Source organism: Mustela nigripes, chromosome 17 (assembly GCF_022355385.1).
Source record: "Mustela nigripes isolate SB6536 chromosome 17, MUSNIG.SB6536, whole genome shotgun sequence".
In the NCBI taxonomy this organism is placed as follows: Eukaryota; Metazoa; Chordata; class Mammalia; order Carnivora; family Mustelidae; genus Mustela; species Mustela nigripes.
This window is the reverse complement of record NC_081573.1, coordinates 47,146,003-47,167,234: the sequence shown is the minus strand read 5'-3', so window position 1 is coordinate 47,167,234 and position 21,232 is coordinate 47,146,003. Positions and strand designations below refer to the sequence as shown.

At 59.2% G+C, this 21,232-nt stretch overlaps 1 protein-coding gene across 5 annotated transcripts; it reads right to left on the bottom strand.

The window, feature by feature from the left end:
- Positions 1–42: 42 nt before the first annotated feature.
- Positions 43–21,140, bottom strand: MTSS2 (MTSS I-BAR domain containing 2). 5 transcript variants are annotated; one of them, XM_059382792.1, is made up of 14 exons: positions 21,028–21,139; positions 16,120–16,181; positions 15,955–16,028; positions 15,065–15,149; positions 14,884–14,975; positions 14,645–14,719; positions 13,230–13,387; positions 12,688–12,795; positions 11,675–11,772; positions 9,991–10,117; positions 4,122–4,196; positions 3,614–3,790; positions 3,269–3,434; positions 43–3,193 (listed from the first exon to the last, which is right to left on the bottom strand). In XM_059382792.1, the coding sequence occupies exons 1-14, from the start codon at positions 21,094–21,096 to the stop codon at positions 2,439–2,441; spliced, it is 2,121 nt and encodes a 706-aa protein (XP_059238775.1). In that variant the 5' UTR covers positions 21,097–21,139; the 3' UTR covers positions 43–2,438. The 5 variants fall into 5 exon arrangements, with proteins under 5 accessions (XP_059238775.1, XP_059238772.1, XP_059238776.1 ...); XM_059382789.1 differs by having other exon boundaries at positions 9,991–10,213; positions 21,028–21,138; XM_059382793.1 differs by lacking the exon at positions 12,688–12,795 and having other exon boundaries at positions 9,991–10,213; positions 21,028–21,140.
- Between the last annotated feature and the right edge of the window lie 92 nt (positions 21,141–21,232).

Here is a 21,232-nt window from a genome sequence, read left to right as displayed (position 1 = left end):
TGAGCAGCCGGGGAGGAAGCCAGGCGGACGGACGCAGGGGTGTTCATTACAGTACAACTTTATTAATACTGGAATCTTCACAGTGCATTTGTTACTTGTAGCAGTGACTATTTAAATCAAGGGTGGGGGGTGGAGGGGGCAGGGAGGAGAGGAGAATTTATCCAAAAACGGACAGAAAAGAAACAAAATGGGCCAGATGGGATGGGGGAGGGGTGTGGTGGGAGGGGAAGAAAGGGTGAGTAGGAACCAGGAGCAGAGACCCGGGTGGGGAAATAAATTAAAAAAAAGGAACAAGTTAACAACAGCACCAGAAAAGTTACTTCAGTCAAAAGACGCTTTTGAAAAGAATATTTCTCTGTACAAAATGGGAAAAAAAAAAAAAAAAAAAAAAAAGAAAGAAAGAAAGAAAAGAAAAGAAAAGAAAAGAAACGAACGTAAAGAAGTTCCCCAAACCGAAGTTTGTGATGCGGGCTGGTTGGCGCGGATCCCGAGGGGGTGGGCCTAAGAGGCGGTCACTAGATGGGAGACGGGCGGTCAAGGGGATGGAGGAGTTATGTACAGCCCTGGGGTGGCTTGGGGGGGGAGGAGGCCTGAGCCTGGAGGGGTGGCTCTGCCATGCCCACCCCGCTCCTTGGGTCTCCCAAGTCACCCCCTACCCCACTGCTCCTTGCCCTGCTCATATCACACACCCTCAGCCTACCCGGGGAAATGCCAGCACAGCTCTGTGTTTGCCTGCCCACAACACCCCCCCCCCCCCCGCCTTCCCTAAGGGGCCATCTGCTCTCCTGTCCTCTTCGGGCCCTCTCTCAAGATGCTCTAACCTGGGCTCTCGGGTTGGCCTGAGCAGTCAGCAAGGCTGTTCTCAGACCTAGCAACTTACAGATACCATCCTCCGTCTGCCCTTGGGTGGCTGGGGGGGGGGGGAGGCGCTCCAGGCACCCAGGGGCCACCTTGGTGCCCCAGACCTGCCTGGCCACCTTGCTTGGGCCCCGGTTCCCTGCACAAGAACTACCAGTAACTCCAGCCTGGTGCTGAGCCTCAGCCCCAATCCCTGCTCTCCCGACCCCAGAAGGCCCCCTGGCCTGTGGTCCTGCTGCCCTCCAAGCCCGGCCACCCTCACTGCCATCCGGCGGGACAACAGGAAGCCCTCCACTCGCCCTAGACGCACCTGCTTCTACCTGCTTCGAGTTGGCGGGACTCAGCATGTGGAGGGGAGGGAACCCCCCACCCCACACCCACCACCAGCACAGGACTGGACTCCGGGGGGGACCGCACTGGGCTGGCGTCTCCTCTGGCGACAGAGAGTCAAAGCCAAGCTCCCTGGGCTACACCCCAGCCCCATCCAAGCAGATGTGCAGGCCAACCCCCAACACCTGGCCTTCTCCAACCTTATTTTGGCTTTGCTCCAGAAACTGGAGGAAAAAAACAGCTGCCCGCTGGCTTTGAGGAAGCAATTTGGCCCTCCTCCTCCTGCCATGAGCCCACCGGGCCACTGTGAGGACCCCTGTCCCTCAGGCACTCTTGGACACCCTGTACGGTCCACCCTGTCCCCCCCGCCCATAGTCCTGTCTAGTCAGCTCTTTCGCTATTATATTCATAAAATAACCCCCCACACCCTCTACCCAGCTCCAGCCCCTGTGCCCAAAGGTGGCCGAAACCGTGACCAAAGTGCCACCAGAGTTAAATTCTCAACGTGCCCATGTGAGGGCCACACATCCGAAAGCAGCTCCCGGGGGGCCGGCCAGAGGACCCTGTGGCCTGCCCCTCCCCCGCAGCCACACTGCCCCAGCGACAGCACGCTAGGACCTGAAGCCACCTTAGGCGCCACGGCCTTCTCCAAACACGTCCCCAAGACTCAACACAGGGCCCTGGGGCTGCGCGCCTCTTCCCTCCACAGGAGGCTGGGCCTCCCAACCTCAACCTGCTCCCCGCCATCCCGGGTAGCTTTTCAGTCAAAGCTCACACCTCAGCCGACTGGGCGCCGGGCCCCTCCCCAGACACCTGCCTGCCTGCCAGAACTCGGGAAGGGGAGAGAAAGGGGAAGGAGGGAGAGGGGCCTGGTCTCCAGGAGAGGCCCCAGGCAGGGCAGGCCCAGAGCAGGGCTCCCCCAGTGGGTGGGGGAGGGGGGGAGGGGGAGGCAGGGCCTGAGGAAGAGGAAGAGGAGGGGCAGAACAGGCAGGAAACATATAAAACAGGCTCCAGATCCAGTTCAAGGCCTGCAGGCTCCGAGCTGGCGGGCTTGGTTAAAGAAGTCACTTCCCATGGAAATGCTGAAATCCAAGATGAGTGTCTTTCCATCACGCGTGACTTAAAAAACAGAAAACCAAAGGCTTGCCTGGCTCTGCTGTCTCCTCGCTGTGCCTTCGCTCTGAGCGGCTGTGGGTCACTGGTCCGGCCACCTGCGTCACACGGGGCCGGAGGGCGGGAGGGCGGCGCCATCACAAGATGCGGGGCGCCGACCTGTCGTTGGTGACGGTCCTGCGGAGCCGCACCCCGCGGCGGATGGCCACCAGCATGTCTTCGGCAGGGGGGTCGCCGGAGGCGGCAGGGGGTGGGCTGGGCGTCTCAGTAGGGGCGGCGGCCGAGGCCAGGGCCGTGGGGAAGGGGAACTGGCCCTCGCCCAGGGCGTGGGCGCCCGCCACCAGCTCGCCGAGCTTCTCCACCAGGCTGTGGCGGTTGGCGGCCAGCTGCTGCTGCTCGTCGTCGTCGTCCGCCGCCAGCCCGGGGTAGCCGGCCGCCTCGGGGGCCGGGCTGGCCCACGCCGTGTTGGGCAGGCTCAGCCGCTTTGGGGAGGCCTTGGCCAGGTCCGCGGCCAGGGGCGAGGCGGCCTCGTCGCTGTAGAAGACGCACTCCTCGCTGCCCGCCCGCATGGGCCCCGCGTAGCCGGGGGAGTCGGGCACGGTGGGCGTCTTCACGGGGACGATGGGCGGCCGGATGGGGATGGGGCCGGCGCTGGAGAGCGCGCGGCGCACGGCGGGCTTGGTGGACGGCGTGCGGCGGATGGTGGCTACGCCGGGAGGCGCGCCCGAGGCGCTGGGCAGCCCCGCGGTGGAGGCCGGCCGCTTGGTCTGGATCAGGCGGCGGTAGTTCTGGGCGATGTTGCTGTTGCGGGGGATGGTGGATGACTTGTCGAACTCGGCGGGGCCCTCGCCGTCTGCGTCCCCGTTCACGGAGTAGCAGTCGTAGTCGGAGCCTGGTGACACGGGATGCGGTGGGCCGGGGCTCGGAAGGCCGGCTGATCCGCCCCGGCCCCGGCCCCAGGGCCTACCTTGGGACGGGATGGTGTCCTCGGAGCACGAGGGCGTGGTGGTCTGCGTGCTGTAGCCGCTGGAGTACTGCAGCGAGTCCCGACTGCTCTTCTGGTGCTCCAGACTCAGGCCGCGGGTCAGCACCATGGCCAGGTCACTGGCCGCGGGGGACACCTCCTCGCCGTGCTGGGGGTGGGAAGACTGCAGGCTGAAGCCCGGCTCCCTGCTGCCCGCCTCAGCCCGGATTCCAGGTGGCTCCCGCCAAGAAGCCAGGGCTGGCCCCGACACCAGTTGCTGGGCCTTCAGGTACGGACCTGGGAGTGAAGGTGGGGCCCCGGCTGGGCTGCCGGAGAGCTGGCGCCTACCTTGGCTGCGATGGTGGCAGGGGACATCCGGGGTCGCGGTGCCTCCTCGCCGCTGGGGCCCAGGGCACCCCCGCTGGCCAGGCCTGGTTCTGTGTCTCGGGGGTGCTCCACTCGGTCCTTTCTCCGCTGCAGGCTGGTGCCCGAGGTCTGCTCGTGGGGGCCCGCCTTGGCCCAGTCCTGCAGGGGGTGGCGAATGGGTCAGGGGGCCGTTGGCCCTGTCATCCGCAGTGATGGGTCCCCTCACTATTGCTGAGGTTCAGGGTTTTCAGGCCCATATGCGGGTCAGGCCCATGATCATGGCCAAGGACAGAGCATGGAGGGTACCATGACCCCTCAGTCCCTCCAGGCCCAGGGGTAGGATAGCATGTCCCAGGAGGGAAAGATGTGTGTTGGGAGTGGCTGCAGGTGTGCCCAGGCGGCTTTTCCTGTGGGAAGCGGGCACTGTGTGCACCCCCCGCTGGTTGACCCTGGACCCTCCCTGCGTCCCACTGAGGTGGGGAGCACTGACCGAGGTGGGGGAGCTGCACTCGCTAACGGACTGGCAGGTTTCCGAGGCCTCTGAGGACGCAGAGCTGGAGGACTTCTGCCATGCAGAGGCGAGCAGGCGGGCGGACGGGGCGGGGAGGCCAGGAGGAGAGGAGAGAACAGACCTGGTCACGGCGCTGGCATGCAGCGGGGTGCTCCGGCTCGGTGCCCCCCCTGCCCCCCCTGCGAGCATCTGTGGCAGATCTCAGCACCCCGAGCGCACACGGCGGGCGCCGGCCGACTCTGCGGCCCAGCCCAAGAGCCAGAGGCAGTGAGAGTTCACAACAGGACTCGCTGCCCAAGGCCTGGATGTGGCGGGCCAGGGAAAGAGAGACACGAGGGAGGGCCGAGGAGTCGATGGCATCCCTGTTGTGTCAAAAGAACACGCCTGCGGGAAGGAAGGAGTCTGGAGCTCCATCCTGCATGCGCAGAGCAGAGCTGCCTGTCCGCTGTCCACGCACAGATGCGACGCAGGCAACTGCATTTACAGGTCTGGAGTTGAGGGAGAAGACAAGGGTAGCAGCCACCAATCCACAGCCATGAGACAGAGTAAGGTCACCCCGGCAGCAGGGGCCGTTAGAAGGTTCGGGGCCCCAGGCAGGCCCATAGTCAGTGACTGGGAAGAGGAGGGTCCAGCCAAGGGGAGGAGCAAAGAGCTGCCAGAGAAGTGGGAAGAAAACCAGCAGCAGATGATGTTACAGAACTCAGAAGGAGCTGCCCCGCGGAAGAGGGACAGGCAGCGGTGCTAACGCTGCCAGGGGTCTATCAGATGAGGGCACAGAGGCCTCCCTGGAGACTTCAAGAACTAGGTCACAGAATGGTGGCGGCTGGGAGTCCACTTTTGAGTGGACCATGTGTGCAGGGGAGACTCCTGCTCTGGGCCGGTGCAGGGATCAGGTGGCCTGGGAAGCCCCCGACTCACAAGAAGACACAAGAATGAAAAGCAGCAGCCAGGGCAGACGTAGGACCATGAGGGCTCCCTGAGGCACATGCTGAGAGCAATACAGTGACTGGGAGACTGGGAAGGGGCCAAGGTGAGGGGTAAGCCCTGCGATGGCCTGAATTAAGGGTCCACCAAGAGGCGTGCAAAGGCTCCATTACTGGTACTGCACCTGCCCTGTCAAAGTCTTCAAATTCTCCTTAATTTAGACCCCCAGGTTTTTTACAGTTTCTGGTGAACCAAGATCACCAAAATAAAAGGAAATAAAGCACCACAGGTGAGGCTTTGATGAAACAAGAAGCAAATGTGGATTTACCCATAGAATTGTGAAAGCAAACAAAACCAACAGAAAAAGCATTAGGAACACTCCGTGGAAAAAGTCAATGTTAATTCATGAACAAATACTTAAACTGGGCATAGAAAAAAAACTTCCTAATCTGATAATAAAGAGTGTCTAGACAAATACCAATATATTTCCCTTGGAGTGGGGGGGTGGGTGAAGAAAGAAGGAAGCCCACGATCACCACTTCTGCTCAGTACTGGGAATCCTAGCAGGGCAGTGAGGCAAGAAGTAGCAGAAAGCAAAGGGATTGGCAAGGAAGAAAAAAGCAGTCATTACTCATCAAAAACATGATGGTTGTAAATGCAGAATTCTCACGAGTCTACAGTTACTAGAAATGATAAGCGACTTCAATAAAATTATTCAATATAAGATTAATATGCCAAAGAAAAAACCCAAAGTTTTAGATATCAGCAGCCAACAAACAAGAAAAACCTTAAGGAGCTAATATAATTTAAAATACTATCAACAGGGGCGCCTGGGTGGCTCAGTCGGTTGAACATCTGACTTGATTTCAGCTCCGGTCACAATCTCAGGGTCATGGGGTCCGGCCTCACATCAGGCTCTGCGCTCAGCGTGGAGTCTGCTTGTCCCTCTCCTTCTGCTCCCCTTCCCACTCGCTTACTCAAATAAGTAAATAATAAGTAATCTTTAAAATGAATAAATAAAATATCATCAATAAATATCAAATATCCCGAAAAAAATAAAAAAAATCCAGTGATAGATGTGGAACACCTTTATGTGCAAACTACAAAGCATCACTGAGAGAAGCAAAGGCCAAAATAAATGGAGAGACGTGAGCAATCCCCAGTCAAAACCCCAGGAGCTGCTGTTACTGTTGTTTTGATGGGAAATGACCAGCTGACATTAAGGGATACAAGGAATTGCGAAGGGCTAAAATTAGACAAGGGTATACTTAAGAATAACAAAGCCGGAAGATTTCTGTTAGCACGTATCAAAGTTTTGTATAAAGTGACAATAATTAAGACGGTATGGTCTTGGTATGAGAACATAAATCAACCAACACACAGAATACAGACTCCCAAAATGGCTACAGGTACATAGATCACACCTGATTTATGGCAAAGAAGACACTGTAGTGCTGTGGGGGTAAGACACGGCCTCTTCAGTAACTTGCCAATTAGATATCTGTGTGGAAATATGACCCCCATCTCCTATTACACACGTGCGCGCACACATGTACAATCAATTCCTGATGAGGAGCAGATCTGGGTAAAAGACAAAGACTTTTCTAGGGAAATATCTTTGTGACTTTGGAGTGCACAAACATGGCTCAGAACGCAAAAAGCACAATGTAGGGGCACCTGGGTGGCTCAGTGGGTTAGGGCCTCTGCTTTCGGCTCAGGTCATGATCCCAGGGTCCTGGGATCGAGCCCCGCATCGGGCTCTCTGCTCAGCGGGGAGCCTCCTTCCTCCTCTCTCTCTCTCTGCCTACTTGTGATCCCTGTCAAATAAATAAATAAAATCTTAAGAAAAAAAAAAAAAACCCACCTAGTAGAAAAACGGGCAAAAACATGAACAGGTCCTTCAGAAAAGAGGACAGCCAAGTGGCCTGAGAAGGCGCTCAACCTTATTCCTCATCAGTGACCTGCACATTAAAAACACAGGGCACTACCAGAAGTTCCCCCCAGAATGGCTAAAATGAAAAAGATGTAAAAACACCAAGGGTTGGTGAGGACAAGGAGCAGTCACCCCCCACTGTTACAGGAGTCTGGCTAAAATGAAAAAGATGAAAAACACCAAGGGTTGGTGAGGACGAGGAGCAGCCACCCCCCACTGTTACAGGAGTCTTGCCAGAAATGTGGGACCTCAGTCTAATTATGGGAAGACACCAGACACACCCAAACCGACAGATGTTCCATGAAACAGTTGACCGGTATCAAAAGTATCAAAGTCAGGAAAGAAGGACTGAAAAACCACCACAGATTTGAGGAGCCACAAGAGATCCGACAACTAACTGTGACTCAGGGTCCTGGGCTGGATCCTGCCCTCCTGGACCAGAGAAACGGGCAACATTTGAGAAAAGACCTTAGGTTCATCAATAGTATTGTAGCTACATGAGGGGTTAACATCAGGGGAGGCTTGGGAGGGGTAGGTGAGAAGTCTGTACTCTTTTGACCACTTTCCTACAAATCTGAAGTTATTTCAAAATACCAAGTTGGAAAAAAGCCTCAATGGAGAGGTTAAGTTCCTGTGACATGGAGAAAAAGGAAACTGGAAGACAGTCTTGAATAAATGATCCAGAACATCATCTAGAGAAGGGAGGAGAACGAAAGTGTGAGAATTAAGAGGATACAGAGCAGAATAAATGAGAAGGTTTCGCAACACACGGAATTGGAATCTCAGAGGGAGCCAATAGCAAGAATGAAAGTAGGAATACATAAATAATGGCTGAAAACTTCCAGAACATATGAAAGACAAGAATAGAAAGAGGGAGGTATACAAACATATCAAATGAGGTTACGTAAAAACGAAACTGCAACTAGACACAAACTAAAGGGCAAAGATCTTCAAAGTGACCAGGGAGCAAAGTAAGCTCACTCACAAAGGAACAACAATCTGACGGACAGTAGACCTCTCAACTGACAGAAGCCAAAACACACATTGGAAAAATACCCAAGTGTGGAGAGAGAATAGCTACTACCTCAGAATCGTGTCCCTGGAAAAACTTTCAAGAAAGACGACAAAATGACACATGTTTACAGAAAAACAAAACCCAAGAATTTACTACTATAGATCTATGATCTATTCTAAAAGAACTTCTAAAGGGGGGAGCCTGGGTGGCTCAGTGGGTTAAAGCCTCTGCCTTCTGCTCAGGTCATGATCCCAGGGTCCTGGGATCGAGCCCCACATCAGGCTCTCTACTCAGCAGGGATCCTGCTTCTACCTCTCTCTGCCTGCCTCTCTGCCTACTTGTGATCTCTGTCAAATAAATAAATAAAATCTTAAAAAAAAAAAAAGAACTTCTAAAGGAAGTGCGATACTTCAGAAAGAAGATTTGAGGTGCAAGAAGAAATAATGAAGAAATGTGTAAACACATGGAGAAATCTAGACAAATATTGTCTGTGTGAAATGATAGTGAAGTTCAGGAGAAAATGTCATTTGTGAGTGTTATAAAAAAAAATAGAGAGTAACATGTAATAGCTTATAAGTTGGGAAGAAGTGGGTGACCAAGTTAAAATAATGATTAAGATCCTTGAATTATTCAGGAAGTGAGACCCTTTGTAAGGGTGTATGGTAAAATTTCAAGGTATCCTGTAAAAGAAAAGAAACACAGTATAACTTACAATCTAGCAAGGGGAACAAATGGGAAAAAAAAAAAAAACAAATGGCAAGGGAAGAGACAAAAGAGACAAAGAAAAAGCAGAATGAATAAAAAGAAAAAAGACAGGAATCCAAATATGTCAGTATCACAATAAATATAAATGGACTAAAAATACCGACAAAAAGATAGAGATTGTCAACCTGTATAAAAGAAAACCTAAGCATCTGCTGTTTTAGGAGCCTCAACTGAAACATAAAGATACAGTGAGTTTAAAAGCCAAGAGAAGGGGAAAATAATATATAACTTGAACAGAATACAGTTGAGATAGCTGTAGTAACATCCAACAAAAGAGACTTTAAGATGAAAGGCATTATAAGGAACAAAGGATCAACTACATCATGTTAGAAGATTCAAGTCACCACGAAAAGTTGACATTTTAAACGTGTATGCACTTAATAAAAGAGTCTCAAAATGTATACAGCAAACATGCATAGAACTATATGGGAGAAATTAACAAATCTAAAATTTTTCAGTTAGACATAAGTGAAGCAGACAGAAGTGAATGGAAAATGGGTAGAGATGGTCAGGGCAGACAACTCTTTCGAGAAATTCTGCTATGAAGGATACTAGGTAGTTGGAGGATAACATGGGGGGAAGGGAGAGCTTTTAAGATGCATGATGCTAGAGCTTGTTTGTGTTACTGATGGGAATGAGCCAGCACAGGGAGAGAGACTGAAAGTGTAATGGGGATATCCTTGAGCAAAAAACCCAAAACTTAAAATACTGAGCCCAAATGGAGGCACTGGCCTAGATGGGGAGGAATAGCAGACTGGATCCAAATGCAGTCACTCCTGACACCCTGATGATAGCCCTCTGGGCAGGCGGCCTGACGTTCTTTTGTCTTCTACTGTGGTCCCTCTGTTTGCCCATCTCACTGAGGCTGCAGGATCTAAGCCTGCTTCTGGGGAGATCTGCGGGGCTCCACGGGATGACTTCTAGGGCCAGCCACCCCATCACAGTAAGCCTATGCAGGGGGAGGGTCACAAGGGTTCAGAGCTGCTAAGCAGCCCCCTAGGGGCTCCCATGGCTGGAAGAAGGCAGGGGGTAGGGAATCAGGAAATGGTGAGGAAGTGGGGCCACAACAGCCCCCGGCTGATGCCTCTGTGGCCCATGCAGGTGGCTCTAACCTTCTCCACCTCTCTGTAGCCAGGCTAGTCCCCAGTGAGGGGATCCTGGGGACCTCCATGCCTGTTTCAACAGCTGCAGGCCCTGCAGACACTCCTCACCTGGCTGGTGATGTCGGAAGGCATGGGTGAGGGGGGCTTGGAGTAGGTGGCGTCCTGGGAGACGAAGCCAGAGTCGTGGGACGAGACGCTGGAGAGGCGGGCGGCCGCGGTGGCTGGCTGGGCCAGGCTGCGGTAGCGACAGGTGGAACTGGGTGAGTATGTTTGGGCACCCCCAGGCCACGGGGCTCCGCCACCCTTGGCACCGCTACTGCTGCTGGGGGTACTGGGGGAGTCAGGGAGGGGGACAGCGGCCAGACAGGGAGACACAAGGGTGCGTGTGGAGGAGAGGGTGACAGACGAGGGTGGAGGAAAGAGGTGAGGGGCAAAGGAAGGAAAAGACAGTGTCAGACTACAAGTCGTGAGACCGGGGTGCCACAGAAGAGTTGGGTTGTGGGACGGTGGGGGGTAGGGGTGGGCAGGGGACCACACCCAAGAGCTGGCCCAGCACCTGCCCCCGGAGAACCCCAGGGTTCCAGGGCATCCCTAGGGCCAAGCCGTCACTCTGCTTCCTACTTTGCCATTAACAACCGAGTCACAAAGCATCAAACCCTGGCCCATTTGGGCTAGAACCCAACACAAGTTGGTTTCTGGATTGCCTCCTCAAAGTCTGATTTTTGCCATGAAATCCTAACTGGGTATCTAGGCTGTGGTGACTGTCTGTGTGAGTCCTGGACCCACCACTGGTCTTCATCCCCTCCACCCCCTTGACTGTGTCCAGCTCTCCGTAGCTTACACCCTCTGTGCAACCACTTCACACTTGGCCGATGAGGGCGGCCTTCTTTCTGAACGAGATGCTGAAGTTACTCAGCCCCCACCCTGGGTCAAAGGTGTCCTCTGACATCAACCCTTCCTGCCGTGATAGACACCTACCTGAGGTCCAACAGACCTGAGCCCCCTCTCTCCCCAGGAGCTACTGATGGCCATGTCCTTGCCCAGGTGCCCAGAGGTGGTTCTGGGGAAGGGGAGCCTGGGACAGGGGGCCTGTCCTACCACTAACTCACTCTGTGCTCACTGCCCTCCCCACTAAGGAACCTTGAATCTTAAATGTCTCCTCCAAATGCTGTCCTAGTGCCAGCCCTGGAGGTGTCCCTGATCCTGAGCCTGCACCATGATCGAATGAGACTCGGGGCCAGCATGGGCTGGGGTTCGGGCAAGAGGCAGTGGCCAGGAACCAGAGCTCAGGAACAAGCCAGGTTGGAGTGTCCCTTCCTGTGGGGCCTCAGCACACCTTCCCAGAAGCATCTGTGCTCCTCCCCGATTTTAGATTCTTACTATCCCCCCACACCTGCCAACAGTTGCGCAATGCCACAACCCAGGCCTCAGTTTCCCCTTCGGTGAGATGGAGATACCACCATACCTGATACGGTGGTGTTAGGATTCAGTGAAGAAAACGCATAAAGCACTTAGCATGGCCCCTGGCACACCGTGACTGCTCTGTAAACGAAGCCGCTCTGGCCCCCGCCACCCCGCTTCCTGCTACCACACGCGTGCGTGGGCAGCAGCCTCGACACACAGGTGCGTCTGTCCTCCGTGCTTGCACACAAATTCCTCTGTGATGCACTTGTGTGAATTCTGGGGCCCGGATGCAGCTCTTGATGCAGCTTTGCCGGGAGCTCCCCCATCCTCTCCTTGGGGGCCCCCGCCTCCCAGCCTTGCCCCCCGACCCCGTCCACCCTGCACTGACCTGCACATGCTGGACTTCCGTGAGCCAGAGCCGCCGGGCGACGAAGGGGGCGTCTGGTAGGACCAGCTATAGTCCGAGCCCTTCAGGTCTTTGATCACCTGGACAGGGACAGGGGCGGGGTCACTGGAGGCAGCCTTCCTCTGCAAAGACCCTTACTGTGTTCTGGGGGCCTCCACAGAGGTCTGGTAGGGCCAGTGGTCCCCCACTCTCTTCCCTATTGAGAGCCAAGCCTTGGCAAGAGACCCTCCAGGGGAGTCTGAAAGCAGGGCTGCCGGAGGAGGGGGAAGAGGAACATCAAGGGAGACTCTGCCCCCCCCCCTCCCCGGCTTCTCAGGGATGCTGCCCCCTACTAGGGGGTAGCCACTGGGGAACCAGGTGTCCCTGGGGACTCACTGTCCTGGCAGAGCAGCCCAGAGAGTGACCATGAGGGACACCATGGGGCTCAAATCTTGGCTCTGCTGTGGCCTCAGGCAAGTTCCTGGAACCTCAGCGGCCCTGTGAGCAGCCCGTGGTTCCTGTCTTGCAGGGCCACTGGTGGGGGCCTTCAATGGGATGGTGTAGAAAGTGCCTGGTACAGTGCCAGGCACACGGTAGGTGCCGGGTGAGAGCAACATCACGGGCCTGTCCAGGAGGACCGCCCCTTGTGCAGTGGGACACGACGGTGAGCCGAGCGGGTGGTAAGTGTGGGCAGGTATGTCTGTGTGCCTGGGACCAGGGGAGGGGACAGGTTCTGGCTATAGATGACAGGAAAGTGTCACCAAATCTGGCTTGTTCAGGGAGAGCCTAGGGGCAGACATGGGGCCCAGTGCCATGGGACTGCCCCACTTCTGCTCTCAGACGGAGGCTCCCACTGGGTCCTGGGCACAGCATCCCTCCCTGGGGCAGGTGCTCCTGGATGTCCCACAGTGTGTGTTAGGACGTGTCTGGTACTCTGTCCTCTTTTTTCCTTTACCGTCCCCAACCAAGGGCGGGCCAGCCCCACCCCTGTCCCCAGCCCCCAGGCCTGGCCGCACCTGCTCGCTGGCGGGGGGCAGCTTGTGGGGTTCGGCCGTCAGCACCACCAGGTCGTCGATGATGCCCTGCAGGTGCGTGATCTCTCCCAGCATGGTCAGCTCGCCGTTCTGGGGAAGCCGCGGGTCAGACCCACCGGCCCTGCCCATGCCCCCCACCCTGGAGGGACGGGCCTCCCCTGGCTTCTCCCCTCTCACCCAGTGCTGCTCAGGCCTGACGGAGGCTGGACCCGGACACCCTGGGGCCACTGTGACCATAGGTCCAGCCTGAATTAGCGCATCACGAGCTACAAGACCCGCCTTTGGGCGGTGAGCACGCGGCTCCGACGACGCGCGGCAGGGATGACCGAGCCGCGGCCTTTCTCAGAGGTCGCGGGATCAACCCTGAGCCCGGTCCCACCTCCTGGGGCCACGGAGTCACCCAGAAGGACTCCCAGCAGCGGCTCCCGAATCCTGACTCTTGGGATTTCCTCAGGTTCTTGGAGACCCTTCAACTAGCCCAGCGGCGGGGATGCGGAGGACAGCGCCCATTCCGAGGGACGCACCACCACAGGCTGCAGGAACGCGATGAAGGTGCAAAAGCGCCCGCGCTCCTCGATCAGGGCCCGGCGCACCGCCTGCTTCTCCGTCTCCTCCAGCAGCAGGTACATGTCGTTGACGTCCTGCAGGGCGCTGTCCAGCTGAGGCTGCAGGTCTCCTTTCCCTGGAGGGGTGGGGAGGAGAGGCCGCGCTGGGGACGCCGCCCGGCTCGCCGCGTGTGTGGCTCAGGCCCCGTGGTACGTCCCTGGAGGTGGGGCTGGGCACTGCCACAGGAGTCCCGGGGACTGGGGAGGGCAGCCAGGACTCCAGGGCTTGTGCCGGGGCTGGTCCCAGAGCAGGCAGAGAGGACAGACAGACACACACACACAGGAAAGACACCAAAGCTGCAAAGCCACCGGGGACCTGGAGTGGGCTCCGCCGGGAACCACCCGGGAGCAGGTGTGCCCAGGGGAGTCCAGCAGAGGCCTCCACAGCTGAGACTTCCAGCCCTGGGGGTACCCTCACTGCCTGTGGGCCAGTACCCCCTCACCTCACCGGGCACAGGAAGAGGACAAAGTAGAGCCAGAGGGCTCAGCTGTAGGTCAGGCTACTGAGGGGTGTGGGGGCCAGGAGAACTAGGGGCTGGGCGCCTGGGGAGGGGAAGGGGCTTTTCTCAGTGTGGGCTCCCACTCAGCTCAGGGAGTGGTGCCCAAGGACAGCAACAGCGACACAAAGCGGTAGCAGCAAGAGAGAGAGAGAGAGGCAAGAGGATGATGGAGAGATGGTGAGACAGGAAGGGAGAAGGCAACAGGTAATGGGGTAGGCCTGGTGGGGGGGGGTAGCCAGGGCCTGCGCCCCCCACCCTGCCCACTCCAACCCCTCTTGGCCTGGCAGACTGACCCAGCAGTGGCCGGGGACTCATCCCTGGCCAGGGGCCCCTGGAGCCCCAGGGGGACTGTGCCCCGGGCCCCTCCCTCGCTGGACCGACCGCCTTCCTCGCTCCTCCTTGGCCTGGAGAGGCTCCTTCCAATGGCCCTGAGCTGGGGGAGACAGACAAATGGGACAAGGACGGGAGGAGCAGCTGGAGGGACGGACATTTGACTTACCAAGTAGCTCTACAGGAAGGATGTGGGAGGAGGAGAGGAGAGACAGAGAAAGAAAGAATGTGTGAAAGACAGCCGGATGGAAAGAGCCACTCCTGGGGCAGGGGTGTGGGTGCCTGGGCCTGTGGGGCCTCCTGCTGCCTCCCTGGGAGGGGAGGGCCTGGGCCAGGTCTGGGGTGCGGGGAGGCTCCCTCTGTCCCACCCAGCAGGTTGGAGGGTCTTGTCCAGGACAGGGTCCCTCCAGCCAGGATGGCTCCCTGGGGCACCCCATAGGGTGTGGGGGGTATGGAGTGGGGCGCCGGGGGGGCGACGCGTCCATGGGCCGCTGTGGGCTCTACCTTTGCGCGCTTTCTTCTGCAGCTTCAGCGTGTCTGAAGACTTTTTCTTGATCTCATGCCGGGCTCGCTTGTACTCTGCACACGGGGTGAGAGAGGAGTGCGGTGATGCGGCGGGCGAGGGGGCGGTGTGTGTGTGTGTGTGTGTGTGTGTGTGTGTGTGTGTGTGTGCGCGCGCGCGTGCGCGCGCACGCGCTCTGCACAACGGGGGCAGGAAGCCCTGGCCCCAGCCCAGGACCTACCTTTTGCGTGGTCCTTGTCCAGCTGGTTGGCTGACTTTTTCCAGTCCTCGATGCGCTCCTGCAGCGGGTTGATGAGGCTCTCCAGCAGCGCGCTGTGGGAGGCGCGGGAGGGTCAGGGCCACCAGTGGGTTCTCCCTGCGCCCCCCCCCTGCCCGTCCGCCCGCCCGTGGCGCCCACTCACTTGGTGAACTGCCGCAGCTTGGTCTCGATGCTGCGGTGGCGCATGCACATGCGCGTGAGCGCCGACCCAATGTCCCGGGTGGCCCCTGGTGAGGCAAGCGCGCAGCTTGGGAAGCGGCCCCGCGGGGGCATCTGCAGTCCCAGCCTCGGCCACGAGGGGGCGCGCCGGCCCGCGAAGACCGAGCTCGCAGCCGGTGCCCCGACCCCAGCATTGCGCGATCCCGCGCTGGGATCCCGGGATCCATTGAGGGGGGCATTTGGTCGGTTCTCAAGTATTTGCCGAGACTCTCCGTGCGGGACCAAGGCCCTGCCCATCCCGGCCGTGCCCGCCTGCTGCAGCTGGGGGTGGCCGGGTAGTCTGGTGGTCAGGCCGGCACGAGAGACTATCGGAAGGGCCTGCCCAAATCCCCTCCAGTCCTGGCGGGAACCCCCTCCGGATGCCCGGAGGCAGGCGTGAGAGCAAGCGCCCGCTACCTTGGTTCTCAGGGGACCCGGGTCCTTGCTACTTGAACTAGAAGGCAGAGGAGACGGCAAGGCTGCCCCTGCGTGCTCTCAGACGGACAGATAGGGGGGGTGAGAAGCAGCCATGGTCAGATGCAGTGTACAGAAGGCTGAACCACTGTGGCAGAGGATCGAGCTGATCGAGGAACCTCCACTGATGGAGGAACCTCCGCTGTAACATCCCTATCACCGTTCGCCCACCCCTGCTCGCATGCCATTAGTGATAAGAGGCTCACTCTCTCCACGACCAGCCTATTCTATTAGGGAGCAGAATTCAGGGTCCCAACTCTAGGCCCAGTGTCCTCTCCCTGGCTCACATTTCGCTCAGCCTTTCCAGCCTCCAAGCCCAACCTGGGGCATACCCAACCTCCAGCCACGCCCCCTCCCCACCTCGGGTGTTGGTGGCCATGTCTGCCACTTTCTGGAAGGCATCCAAGAAGGCCACAGCAGCCAGCACAGTGGTCCTGGGGAGATGGACAGTGGGACAGTGTGTGGGTGAGGTGTCCTCTCCTCTGCCCACCCCCTCCCCAGTGGGGGCACCCTCAGGAGCCTCACCTCAGCTGGGAATGCAGCTTCGTGGCCTTGGAGTTGAAGTCCTCCCAGATGGGGTAGGAGCTCTGCGGAGGAGACGGAGAGGTGGTGAGACTGAGGAGGCTTGCAAGGCTCCACCTGGGCTGGGCTCCCTACCTGCCTCCGTCAGGATTCGGGGCAGTTGCTGAGACAGTGGCCCTGCCCCCACGGAGACGGAGGCTCCTGGGCCTTCCGGGGTAACAGAGGACCCAGGACAGAGCCCTGGGGCATAAGGAAGGCCTGGCCTGGGGACGGCTTGTCTTTGCTCATTCCTCCCTGCCCGGAAGTCCGGCCTACGGTCTACAGTGGCTGCCATTTCGGCCTCCACCCTCCATCAGGGGAGACGGGAACCATAAACAGCAGGTTCTGTCTCCTCGGGGCTCCCCTGGGTTCTGGCAGGGACTCTGGGCTGAACTGCATCAGGGGAACCATGTCCCTGTGGACACAGGCGGGCTAGTCCACACAGCAAGGGAGGGGCAGAGGGCCGGTGTGCACCAGCCGGGCTCAGGGATGCCGGTCTCAAACTGGGATCTCTGGGGATCCCCCCATCCCGGGCCCCGGAAGCTGCTACTGGCCCAGACACCCATCCATCCCAGGCCGGCAGCAGTGGCTCCCAGGCCCGGGGATGCTGTGACTGCTCCAGGGCCCAGCCAGCCTGCCCAGGACAGCCAGTCCCCAGGCTGAATGGGGCCTTGTGCGGCCAACAGAGCCACCTTTCTCCACCCCCAGTTCCCCTCCCCTCCTGGGGACACAGTGTGGCCTTTATCCCAGTCTGGCCCAAAGCTCTGAATTGGGAGGGGGTTTCCCAGTGGGGAGGCTGGACTCTTGGCGACCAAGTTGTCCAGTCTGATCAAGGGGTTTTTCTGGTTAACGTGCCCTCCCATGGTGGCTGGGTCCCGGAGAAACCTCGGCCCTGGCCTGAGGGCCCCGTGGTAGCCTGGATGCTTGAAGGGGAGCCCAAGGCCAGCAAAGCCCCGGCCCCAGAGGGCATCTCCCTTCCAAGTAGGCTGGGGCGCTCGGTGCTGGGGAAACAGGGAAGGCAGAGACCCCAGGCCTCAAGGCTTCAGAAGGAGGCTCTGCCAGATTGGAAGCCAAGGGTAGGTTCGAGATGGCCTCTCCAGCTGAGGACAGCCTGCAGGGGTGGACAGGAGACAGGACAGCTTCTGACAGCCTTAGCAACTCCCTCTCCTCCCCGCCCAGCCGGTGCCCAGAGAAAGCAAATATTTGAGAAGTTCACACAGGCTGGCGCAGGCCAGGGGAGGCTGTGGGTGGGCTGTCTCCGTATGCATGCAGTTCAGGGTCAAGGAGCCTGGTAGGTTGTCCCTGGCAATCCCAAGGAGCTGACCCTCACCTTGGCACCCCCAAGAGTCTTCTGAAAGGTGGAGCGCTCACATCGCCTCAACATCCCAGCCCCAAAGCCTTGCTAAGACCCCTAGGGAGAGGGGCCAATGCTGAGGAGAGAGGGGTCCAGGGGCAGGTGTCCTGACCCCCAGGACATCTTCTGAGCCCCTCAGCAGACTCTGGGCGGGCTTGGAACACAAGGGACAGACCAGTCATCTTCCCGGCCTCCAGCCAGCCAGGCTCACTTCTTCCTAGACTTTCACCCCGTCAGCTTTCCCAGTGGGGAGGGGACAAGATGTGGTGAGGGGGAGGCCCGAGGGGCCCTCAGCAGAGGGACAGGCGCACCTTGGTCTCTAAGGACTGGGGCTCTGCCCCACTGGTAATTCATAAAGGACCCCAGAGATGTAGAGGTGGTGGTGGTGGGGCGGCTGGAGCAGCCAGGGTCCCAAGGATGGGTCTTCAGGGTTCATCTGGGCCCACGCCCTCACCCTGGCCATGCCCGGGTCGTCAGGCTCTGAGACTCTGGGTTCCCACTCGCGGCGGTGACCGCTGCCGGCCGAGCGCTCACCGCAGCCGGAGCGCGTCGGGTCCTCAGCACAGCCCCGCGAGCTAAACACGACCGTCACCCGCATTCTGCACGGCAGGAAACTAAGGCTCAGAGGGATTAACTGACGGGCTCAAGCCCTGCGGATGGCAGGGGTAAGCTCTGATCCCATGTCTGACCGGTCACTACACTCACTTCCAGGGTATAGAGCGGTGAGCATCTGGGAGCTTCGAGGGGAGGAGGGGACAGGAACTGCAGGGTCAGGAGAAACACCCGCTCTGTCCCCAGTGCCATCCACCCGCTCAGGTGGATGGCTCGCGACTGACGTGGAGGTGGCCGGGACTCCTGGCCCTTGGAGACTCGGTCTCTGACCTGGGGTTGGGGGGTGTTGGTAGTCCTGGCTGTGACCCTAGAGAGAGGGCTTTCTGGGACGAGGGCTGGACCAGGGCTCTACTCTGGGCCTCAGTTTCCTCACCTGTCAAATTGGACTGGGAACTGCACCTACATCTCTGGGTCCGAGTGGAGACTCCAGGAGGCGCTGTAGAAGCACTCAGCACCTTGCCTAGTACAGGGCTCAGTCAATGCTGGCTGAAAACAGGGGACACAGGATCCCCCCCCATCTGCGGAGGCCCCTCCCACAGGGCAGGGCCTATGGGAGGACAGGCAAAGATTATGGGCCCACTTTCTGGATGGGTCAGTGCCAAGTGGAGGCCCCCCTTGCTCAGTTGAAGGTACTTTGCCCTGTCCTGCCATCTTGGGCAAGCCTCTGCCCCTCTCTGAACATCAGCTGGCGGCCTGGCAACCAGTGGGCACCTGAGCTAAGTGAGTCACAGAGGCAGGGAAAGCTCCTGAGCACCCCACCCCAACCCTGACCCAGAGGCCTCCTCCCAGCCCTCCAGCCTCCAGGTGCAGCTCAGGGTCTCCGGCTCCAGGTGCAGCTCGGGGTGGCTTCCCTCCACCTCTGCTGCCGACCCCAGGACGGAGCCGGGGCTTCCAGGGGAGCAGCTATGGGGCTGCGGACAGGCCTCATGGGGCAAGCTCGGTCTCCCCAGCTCAGCCCCCTTCCTCTATGCAAGCCCCCGCTGCTTCTGGGGCTCAGACCAGTGAGGGAAACAGCCAGAAGCTGCCTCCCCAAAACCAGGTGATCAACCTCCAGGTGGCCCAGTCCCCTGCTCGGTCCCTGGCCCGAACACATGCATATGTCCTAGGTACTTGGCATCACCCCAGGTGAAACTGCCACATGTCAGAAAACCCGGCCTGAATCTCTTGCTGTATCTCCCTTTTCCTTCTGTCTGATCTCAAAGGTCCTTGCAAATTGCCCGGGGAGAGACAGTTGTGTCCCTCTTTTCAAGAGAGAAGCTGCTGCTCTCTGCAGTGTCAGCGGCGAGGCTGTCAGCGGGAGGAGGGGGCGGGAAGGTCCCATTCTCTGCCAGCCCTGGAAGTAGCGGGGGTGGGGGGGGGGCAGGTGGTCTGAGCTGTCTGGTCCTAGGAAGGGATCCCAGGGCCAGGGCTGCGATGTCCCCAGGACAGCAGGGCCTGCTGAGGACAGAGAGGGGACAGGACTTCGAGGGCTGGTAGGAAGGCCCAGAGGTAGAGTTGCAAGGGATGGAGGTCTCAGGGGAGCACGCTCTGTGGGGTTGGGGGACATCTGTATGCTGCTCACCCTGTAGTTCTCAGTGGTGATGGCCTCAGGCCTCTTCCAGGGGCAGGGATCCAGCAGCTGCCCCTAGGGCTGTTCCCTGGGTAGCACTGGGAGCCTCCGGAAGGGCCTGCCTGGGCACTGTGGGGCTAGCTGCACTAGGCACTGTGTGGTGTCTCCTCCTGGGCCTGTCATGTCACCGTGGGATTCTGTGTTGTATACTTGGGAGTGTGTGACAGGGTGGGGGCTCTCTGGAGTTCATGTGCAGAGCCCAGTTCTTTCCCTTGCCCCACAGTCCTGCCTCAGAGGAGAAAGACAGGAGCGTTGTTCCCGGCTCCCATCCTGTCACTGGGGCTGCAACTCCTTGCTGCCTAGTCAGCCTGGGGCAGCCCTGCCAAACCCTGGCCTCTCTGGGGAGAGGATCTCCCTCGCTCCCCAGATCAACAGAGAGGACTGAGGTCAGGGACAGAGTCGGACAGTCTCCTTAATGACCTTGAGCCAGTCCCAGGCCTCAGTTTCCCCACCTAGTGAGCCAGTGGTGGGCCAAGAGTTGGTGACCTACTCCTGTCCGGCCAGTCGTGGGGGGGTGCGGCGTTGGGGGTTGGTGAAGGCCTGGGGTGGTAGTAGGCTCTCCCTTGGGGATCCTCCAGAAACCCAAACCCTCTCCCTTCCTCCTTCCAAGGTGGGGACAGAGGCCTTGGGATGCAGGGACAGTCAGCCTGGAGACCTTGGAGTCCTGCAGCTTCCTAGCGCCTGTTTCAGGGGACCTGGGCAGGGGTGTGTTGGGGTGGGGGCGTGCAAGAGTCGCAGGGTCGAGCACAGAGGCCGAGGCCGGCGGTGAAGGAGTTAACGGTTCTCTGCCTTATTATTTTCCCCTGCTTTGGCGGTGACAGCATTGTCTGGGCTCCAGGGCCGTCGGGGGGCGGGGTGGTGGTGGTGGTGGTGCGGCCGCGGAGGGTGCAGGGTAGCGGTAGGGGGCGGAGGCCGGCGAGACCCGGGACCCATCACATTAGGACCGTGGAGTCGAAACCCGAGCCAAACCTCATTGATGATTTGGGGGCTGGGGGCACAGGGAGCCCGCGTGTGAGCAGCCTCCGGTGGGGACCCCGCGGGGGCGCTACGGCCCGGCGACCCCGGACAGAGACCCCGGGGCGCCGCCTGGACACCCCGACACACGAACACCAGCACCCCTCAGACGGGGACCCCGAGACCCAGGCACACAGCCGACGCAGGCCGGACGCGTTCAGACAAGGACACACACAGCGCGGCGCGCGCACACAGCGGGGCCCGAATGCCCGCCGCCACTCGTCCCCAGAGGGACCCGCACCCGCGCGCCCGCCGGGCACCCGGCCCCGCCGCACCCCATTACCTTCATGTCGTTGACGATGGCCTGGAAGAGCCCGCCCAGGGCGCCGCACTCCTTCTCCGCCGTCTCCATGCTCCGGCCGGGGGGCGGCGGCGGCGGCGGCAGCGGGCGCGGGCAGGGGCGCGGGGCGCCAGCAGCCGAGGGAGCCGGGCGCGGCGGGCGCTCGCTCCGAGGCCGGGCCGGGCCTCCGCCTCCGGGCGGCGCTCAG

Coding starts and splice junctions, on each gene's coding strand:
- MTSS2 (XM_059382789.1), bottom strand. CDS start 21,096: ATGGAGACGGCGGAGAAGGAGTGCGGCGCCCTGGGCGGGCTCTTCCAG. Junction 11,773..12,687: donor TGCCCCCCGCCAGCGAGCAG/GTGCGGCCAGGC, acceptor GTCCCTGTCCAG/GTGATCAAAGACCTGAAGGG. Junction 3,435..3,613: donor CTGCCACCATCGCAGCCAAG/GTAGGCGCCAGC, acceptor TCCCACCCCCAG/CACGGCGAGGAGGTGTCCCC.